A 9158-nucleotide genomic window follows, 5' to 3' on the forward strand; every position below is an offset into this window, starting at 1 on the left:
TGTTTTTGATAGCGCCATCTTTTTAATGAGTTAGTGCGTTGGAAGTTACATCCTTAGCTGACGTCCAGTGAAAGTTTGGTGACATTCAGTTCAGTGGAAGCCAAGTTATTGCGTTTAAAGTGTCAGTATGTCTGTGACATCGGTACAAAAATGAGTTTCAAACAAAGAACTAATATTAATTTTTTTTTGAAATCGGTAAAACATTTACCGAAACATTTGAATTGATGAAAAAAGTTTATGGCGCTGATTTGTATCTCGTTGAACCGAAATCATCGTTGAAGTTCATGGAATCGGAGTTTACTATCTGCAAACCATCGATGTATCGCGTTTTAACTGATCATTTGGTCTTACGAAAGGTCTGTGCACGTTTTATTTCGCACAAGTTAAATTGTTAAAAATTGCTCAGAATTCAACATTCGAAAGACCTCATTAGAGAGGCGAGTAAAGACGAGAACTTCCTTTACAACATTGTAACTGGTGATGAAAAGTGATGTTTCCAATATGCACCAGAAACTAAGCGTCAAAGTGCCGCATGGAAGGCCCCAGTTGAGCCACCACTCAAAAAATCGTGTTTGGAGAAGTCAAAAATCAAGTCTATGCTCATTAGTTTTTACGATTCCAAGGGAATTGCCCACAAGAAGTTCGTGCCAACGGGCCAAACCGTCAATGCAATTTTCTATCTTGACGTTTTGATGTAACAAATTTACATCGCATTTGTCGAATTCGCCCTGAATACCGCGAAGGAGGAAACTGGCGCTTTTTGCATGATAATGCACCATCTCCTCGATCCACTTTTGTGACGGATTTTTAACTAGAAATCGCATTTTAACCATCAATCACTCACCGTATTCGCCTTATATGGCTCTCTGTGATTTCAACCTATTAGGAAAATTGCCTTTGGCCATGAAAGGAAAACGTTTTGCGTCCGTAGAGGCCATCCAAAAGGCTTGTACCGACATCCTGAAGGACATTCCGGTCAATGACCTGAAACACTCTTTCGAAAAGCTTTTAGATTGCACAAAACAGTGTATCGAGGCCAGAAGGGACTATTTTAAACAAATAAACTCGAAGTTATCAGAACAAAGCTTCTGTCGTTTCTATATTAACTCAGTCTGGTTTATTTTGGACTTCACCTTTTATATTTGTAAATTAGATTTACTGGTTTGCATAAATTGTAGCCAGTTGTATATTTTTCCAGAAGAAAGTATTCATCAGTTTCCTCTCTTAATTTCCCCTACATTGCAAGCGTTTTGCGTCTGTGAGCGCCAAAAGCTGATAGTTTCTAATTATTAACAATCGCGAACTCAATTATTGTTGTAAAGAATAGTCGTGTTCGATACCACAAAATTTTACAATTTTTTTTTTTAATTTATGCAAAAATTTGTTCATCACGCAAAAATCTAGAGAGCAAAGAGACAGTTCGATGCAAAAAGACTGATTTTATGCTGGGGAAATTTTAGAAAACTTGGAATCTCAAAGCATATGACGGAATTTTGTGCGCTTCGAATGTTGCAGTTTATAATCAGACACGATAAATTTTAGAATTTAACAACAAAAAACGTGAATATATAAAGTATATTTATGGCAATTTTATGAACAACACACAAATTTGCAAACCAACTGAACTGATACGCCTACTTCTACCGCTTACTGCAAGTGATTGCACATTTTCTCGTTGACTTTTGGCTTTTCTTTCTATCTGGGAGAGAATTTTCGCTTATGCTCTTGAGTTAGATTGATGGCTGGTGATAGTTAATTTTACTATTGAACACAACAAACACCTTAAACAAATTCGCTAACAGACCAGCTGATTTGTGTTGTCATACATTTGAAGTGCTTATTCGCCTTTAGAAATAAAAATAATGATTAAGTACAGAATTAATGTACATATTATATATACATTTATTTTAAAATAACAACTTTTAACTTAACAGAAGCTTAGAAGAAAATTAAATTGCGAATATACAGTCAATAAAAGCCAGTGGGAAATTGCGTTCCGTACTTCATTGCCACTCAACTTGTATATATCGCAAAGTATAGTTTCACAGTTGAAAATGGCTAACTGTGTTGATATTTCTGTTTACTAAGGTTTGGCAAGTCATCATGAATCAATTAACGCCAGAACAACGCATCCAAATTGAGGAATTTTACTTAAACAAAAACAAAGAAAGAGAAATCTGTTTGCGAATTTCAAAGAGCATTGGAGCACTGGAAGGAGTTGCCGTTACGGTGAATGGCGAGCGCTATCGCTCCATGCTGATTGAATTTTTGCTATTATCCTGAATTACAAAAATAGTTTTATTTGTACATAAATAAAATATTTTGTTTTGAAAATTAAAAACAATTACAAAAATTTTTTTAAGAGCACGTAGATAAGGGTCTTCCAAATGCCAATAAATTCGCATATTTGCGAGTAACGGCAGCAAACATGCAATATTGTGAAATGTGGCCTGCCCGCCTTTTTTATAGTCCTTTAAATAATGGGTTGGAAGGAGTCGGTGGCTATATTATTTTAAAAATGGGTGTAACTCAACTTGAATGTGAAACAGTTAAAGAAAATAATCAAAATTTTACACACAAGGTGGCGCAAAATTAATCACCCCGTCGGAAGATTTATAATTTTTGCAAATGGCGTCGTACGTCATTTGACACTTGTGAACTAGACAGTTGCAGTATACATGTAAACAGGCAAGCGTAAAGGTCAAAATAAAGATTCCCATCGCTTTTTTTTATTTAGTAAACAGTTTTTCAAAAACAAAGCCTTACAATTTTGTTTTTATTTGGTAAAAAAGTCATGAAAACCAAGTTGGATGATTAATTTTGCGCCACCTTGTGTATCAATTTATTTGTGAAAGGTGGGCTATACAACCAAAAGAAGTTAAAAACTCATAACTTTCCCCAAGAATACACTGAGAATGCTCACATAATCGGAATACGATCCACTGACTCTTGTCGTTTCTGTGATCTATTCCAGGACACTTCAAAGCACCTTCTCCTTGAATGCAGCTCTATAGCGCAGAGAAGGTTGCGACATCTCGGCCATTTGAAGCCAGAAGAAAGGCACATATGCTCAGTCCAACCCAGCTCTATCTTAGGTTTAATAAGAGAACTGAGGCTGGATGAGGTACTGAGATGAGTAGAGGGCACAAAATACCATGAAGTCGAAGTGCAAACCTCCAATAAATCTAAAGCTAATCTACCAAAATGATAACCTAATTTTTTCTTTTCTTTTATGACGTTAACCAATTTGACTTACATCTTTTACCAAACTTTAGCCATTTGTTTCAAAAATAACGAATATGGCTGAAGATTTTGTGTGGCCTACACATACATACATATACAATATATTGAATCATTTATAAATATATGTATAGGTATGTTTGTGTAGAAATGCTTTCCCGTAACCAAATCGCATTTGCTCTGGAGAAGAAAACAGCGCACGCTTTTTATTTTCTTAGTCACATGCTTATTATGGTGATCACTTTCAGGTTATTCAAGTACAAGCTTTTCTTTTCATTTTTATTCTTCCTACAACGTTTACTAGCTAGTAGGAGGAACGGGTTCATGATTAACCAGCGAAATAGCTTTTCCATTAGAATAGTTAAAATAACGATGGGACCGAAAACGTAACTGTTGTCTATTTAAATACACTTCGTCCAAAAATAGTAGAGCTCGCTCTAAAACAGCAATAAAAAAACGCACGTACGAACGTATTAAATTTTGATAGCAAAAGAGCGGCATGAATCTCAGCTTGTTCAGATGAATGTAGAAGTTTAAAAAATAGCGAAAACAATTGCGATGACGATACGCTGTTGCGAACGGGTTATGAGCTCATCAGAAATTGGCTCCCAGACAATGTGCAATTAGCGAAACTAGCCAAATGTCACTCTCACCGACATAAAAAGTTCAAACGGTGGCTTAGCATTAAGTGTTAAGGATTTTGCGATTGTAACTAAAAAAAAAAGACAAAACACAAAAATTATAATAATAACAAAAAAATTAGGCGCACGACTCGTCATCGCAGCACGCAAGGCGATTTGTAAAGATATTGCATGCATTGCATACACTGTTTGAGCGCATCAGCTGAATTAAGGACACATAAATCGAAAAACAAAAATTAATAAACTGATTGTAATGATAAAGCGTGCATTTTTTCGTTTTATATGATTTAAATGGCGCGTCGAAGAAAAAGTGTATGTTTATATTCAGCTATTTGAGCAACAAAGGCGATTTTTTGTTGGTGATTGTTGTAAATTTTGTTCATTTGCCTTTTGCCTACAAAGTTATGCAATTTGAACAATTAAATGCAGTTCCTTTCAGTATTCATCATGCCGTAACTTACCTTCATAAGCGCAATCGATGACATCGGTGCCCAGATCTTTGTAAACTTCTTCTTGGGTTGCAAAGTGACTGTCATGCTCATCAAATGACCAGTAAGAGTAGTCAAATGTGAAGTCATGATGATTGTCTCGTCCAACATCGCGGATGGATTGTAGTTTCGGTTTCAGGAGACGCGTTTTTTTGCCCTCCATTTGCATGATAAGTTGAGCATCCATATCGATTTCACTGAAATTAAAAACGACAACATGTCATTTTCAGGCATAAACATGTGAATGTATAGTATATGTGTACATACACAACTGCGTTTGAAATAAGAGGACCGCGACGGACTACCAAGTTTTAACATTTTTTTTTTTATTCAATTCTTTTTTTTTATATTTTTTTTTTGTGTTCAATTTTTTTTATAAATTTAATTTTTTTGTATTAAATTTTTTTGTTTTATTTTCTTTTTATTAAATTTTTTTATTAATTTTTGTTTTGTATTAAATTTTTGTTTATTTTTTTTTTGTACAAAATTTTTTTTATATTAATTTTTTTGCATTAAATTTTTTTTTTATTAATTTGTTTTGATGAATACAAATTAAATTTTTTTGTTGTATTCAATTTTTTTTTATAAATTTTCTTTTTATTCAATTTTGTTTGATAAAAGTATAGTGCATTCTACAACAAAGACCTTATAATTCAATTCGGCTAAAATTCACAAAAATTTAATAAATTCAAAAAAATGTTCAACTTTTTAAACAGCATCTTTAGAAAACTTCAAGATATGCAGTTTTATGACCTATTGAGTTTGAAGCTGCCCAAAAATTGAATGGATTTTTGACAATTTTTTGTTTCAACGATGTTCATAATTTTTTTCCATAAAAAGCAATTCTTCGGAAAGCTTTTTGGACGGTAATGCTCAACACCTCAACTAGAAACAATTGTCTAAAATCAACGCGCGTTTTGAGTTAATTGGATCTTAAATTTTTTTATACTAATATTGAACGGGCTATAAACCTGCGGCCGCCGTAGTCGAATGGACCATTTGGAAGCGCGTAGGCTCGAACGTCAGTGCATGAAACACCAAAATGAGTTTTTTTTTTCTTTTTGGGCAGGCTTAAAACAGTGGAACAACATAAAGACGCACACCAGAAAAAGGAGGAGGAGCTCAGCCAAACACCCTCATAGAAGTGTACACGCCAGTTATTATTTTTTTTATGTTTTTCTAAAAATTCTGAATAAAAAGTTAGAAATTTTTCAATTTTCAAAACTTTTGGATTTGTCAAGTGTATATGTACATATGTATATAAATTAATTAATTAGTTCGTTATATCCAGATACAACTCCAACCGTGGAGAAAACCGCAAATGAAGTTTAGAACAGTGTATTCATCCTCAACATCATTAAGAACTCGATATGATAAAAATATGAGTAAGGGCCTTCTCTATTACGGGAATGATATGTGAATATTTTCTTTCAGAAGGGCGTCGCCCAAAAATTAATTCTGCAAAGGGAATCGCAGTACGAAAATTAATAGGAATGTGTAACTTCATGATTTAATACCTTTGAAAAATTCTTTTTTTATCAATTTCAAAGGATAAAGAAAATTCACAAATGCAGAAGTTCCAGAGGGACTGCAACGGAAGCTCAACCTGAAACTTAAGACATCTAAAATACGCTAACGACATCTGCTTTATGACTCACACATTTCCCGACTCCACTGCAAAACTTAACGAAAACGCCATCATTATCGAAGATGTGGATGAGTTCTGCTACCTCGGTAACCATATCACAATCCATATATGTAGCAGCTCGTATTTGTAAAGCACGAACTGCGTTTCATAGGCTAAGTAGACTGTGGCGATCTCGTACCCTGTCACTAAAAACAAAGCTTAAAATCTTCAATACCTGCGTAAAATCGGTTCTCCTATATGGTTCCGAGACCTGGCTTATGTCTGATCACATAAGTCGACATTTTCAAACGTTTGTCAAAAACTTCCTCAGGATTTTATTCGGTATCCTTTGGCAGGAAATAATCTACAATATGGACCTCCTTCTGCTTACTAAATAAAAGCTGCCCAAATAATTCTCCAATAAAAAGTCGAAAATGAAATCTGATTGGGCATGCTCTTCGTAGAAAAGACGATAATGTTGCCAAAATAGCTTTCTAATAGAATCAGCAAGGGAGTCGACGCAGAGGTCGCCCACGTCAAGTTTGGATGCTCAGAATCTCCCACAAGAGTCCTTCCACCATCCAGTGGATTCAAATCAGATACATAGCGGCTGACAGAAATCGTTGGAGAAGATTGGTTTCAGCCCCGATATTCAATTATTATTATATGTTCCAACTAGGAGCGATATAATATGCATTATGAGGTTCAGTGGAAGCGAAGTTATTGCGTCTAAAGTGTCGGTATGTTTGTGTCATCGGTACAAAAATGAGTTTCGAACAGAAAGCTAATATCAAATTTTGTTTTAAATCGGTAAAACGTTTGCCGAAACATTTCAATTGATGAAAACAGTTTATAGCGATGATTGTCTATCTCGTGCCAGAGTTCATGAGAGGTTTACACGTTTCAGAGATTGTTGTGAGGACATAAATGACAATGAACATACGTGCCGCCAAAAATCAGTAATCTCCGAAAACTCCATCGAAATTGTTGGTAAATTTATCAAAAATGAACCGAAATCATCGTTGAAGTTCATGGAATCGGAGTTGAGTATCTCCAAAATATCGATTTATCGCACTTTAACTGATCATTTGGCTTACGTTTCATTCCGCACAAGTTAACTAAGGACGAAAAATTGCTCAGAATTCAACATTTGAAAGACCAAATTGGAACTGGTGATGAAACGTGGTGTTTCCAATATGAACCTGAAATTAAACGTCAAAACCCCGAATGGAAGGCCCCAGACGAGTACCCACCGGTCAATGACCTGGAACACGCTTTCGAAAAGCTTTTAGATCCCGCAAAACAGTGTATCGAGGCCAGAGGGGACTATTTTGAATAAATAAACTCGAAGTTATCAGAACAATGCTCCTGTCGTTTCTATTTGAGCCCAGTCTTGTTTATTTTGGACTTCACCTTGTATTTACATATTTAATATCAGGTGCAGTAAATGTTTTGAATATTTTCCGCTAGACTTCTTTAGTGAAGCATATCTCGCAATGTATGCAATGCATTGAATTACCCTACACGACTATTCTAAATGTTCGTTAAGTCACAAATTTTTTATAAATTTCTAAAATACATCTATATTAAGATGAAAAACTGCCTATAAACCTAAATGCTGAAATTAATACACATAGATAAAATATGAACTCGGTGCCGCCACCTGATGCTCTTCGTTATGAAATTTTTGCAACACAACAAAAAAGCTTTTAAACCTTTATTTATCAATCAAGAAAAAATACACAGGTGCAGTGTCAGATATTAAAAAAAAGCGATCGATTGGTGGCGTTTATTGTGTCAGGAGTGTAGATGTCCAAATATTTTTATAATCTTGGTAATTTATAATTGTTTTCATAATTTAATTCTATCATTTCTGGATTACTTCTATACAAATCATGTTCTTTGGTGCGCTTTTAGGTTCGCGCGAACATACTTATGCGCATACATAAAAAATTTGCATATACCTACAATTGTACTTATGTATGTATGTATGTAGATAATACGTACCGCGTATTGAAGGGGCGAACACGAACAGCAACCTTTAGTGACGACATCTTTGAGGTGTTTTGTTGTTTAAATTCGGTTTCCCAAACAAGTTTGCGTTTCTTTGTGTATTTGGGAAATACGTATAGCAAAGCGTCAATTCGTATAAATTTGCTACATAAATATTTTCATAGAGGTTTCGCAAGATGCAGGTATGGTGATATTAGGAGATGGTTGGAGTTCTCGGTTTGTTTTCACTTAAAAGGCACACTAATTTTGAAAAGGGACGGTATTTGGAATTTTTTCGTTTAAACAATACCATAAGGAATGGACTTTAAAATATCTTCAACATTCTAATTTTCAGTCAATTTACATAATTGGGGATTATCATGTTGATTCCGAACCCTCATTCTTGCTACGTATGTATATAAATTTATATCATTTATGTACGTCTATGTGTTTTTAGTTAATTATATGTTAATGCACAAAATTTCATTACACTTGTTTCGTATATGTTTCAATTGTATTTTTGTTTCTTTTTTCGTACTTTTATTCTCTTTATCTGCCCATCGTACGTGCACTTTTACTATAGGCATTTTTCACAGACTTTTATATGAAAGGAATCGATTCGAACTACACTAAAAACTCTTGCAAATTATTTGAATGTTAGCAAATCACATTATACATAATTAAGCAAAACAAATCAAGCTAGTAGAAAATGATTTTAATGTTTTATTTAATACACGCCACGTTACTGCGCTCTTCACTAGCGTCCATTGCCAACCCAAAAATTAACTAACGAGCCAATGCGAAGACGAACACGATGACGGTGCCTCTATTAAACTTCCCAACATTTGCTTGGCACAAATGATTCATTGCGTCTGCTCCCCCGACTCTTTTAAATAAATCCAGAAGGCAAACTTCGCTGATGTTATTAACGCTCCTCTGCTTTTACCTTTCTTCAATTCCGACCTGTCTACTCAACTTTTCGTTTTTGTTTTGCTTTTTGCTTCGTTACGTTGTGTTCTGTTTTCTCGCTTATCGCATTCCTCTGTAGTCCAAGGCTGCCAGCTGAAAATACTTTTTCGTCTAATGTTAATCGGTTTTCTTTTTAAACTCTGAGGACCAGACGGAGTTAAACTCAACTGAATGTTAAACAATATTGTACCAGCCCAATTG

The 9158-nt window shown here is 34.7% G+C and overlaps 1 protein-coding gene across 1 annotated transcript in view; it reads right to left on the reverse strand.

The window, feature by feature from the left end:
- The window catches only part of LOC128855507 (kinesin-like protein Klp98A), a 28832-nt gene extending 19877 nt beyond the window's left edge, over nucleotides 1–8955 (reverse strand). Inside the window, exons 1-2 of the mRNA XM_054090463.1 lie at nucleotides 8004–8955; nucleotides 4343–4566 (exon numbers count right to left, since the gene is read on the reverse strand). Of these exons, the coding sequence (XP_053946438.1) occupies nucleotides 4343–4566; nucleotides 8004–8050 (271 nt within the window). The 5' untranslated portion in view covers nucleotides 8051–8955. The remainder of the gene's footprint in view (nucleotides 1–4342; nucleotides 4567–8003) is intronic.
- Nucleotides 8956–9158: the final 203 nt, after the last annotated feature.

The sequence above is a fragment of the Anastrepha ludens genome, chromosome 2 (genome assembly GCF_028408465.1).
Source record: "Anastrepha ludens isolate Willacy chromosome 2, idAnaLude1.1, whole genome shotgun sequence".
Classification (NCBI taxonomy): domain Eukaryota; kingdom Metazoa; phylum Arthropoda; class Insecta; order Diptera; family Tephritidae; genus Anastrepha; species Anastrepha ludens.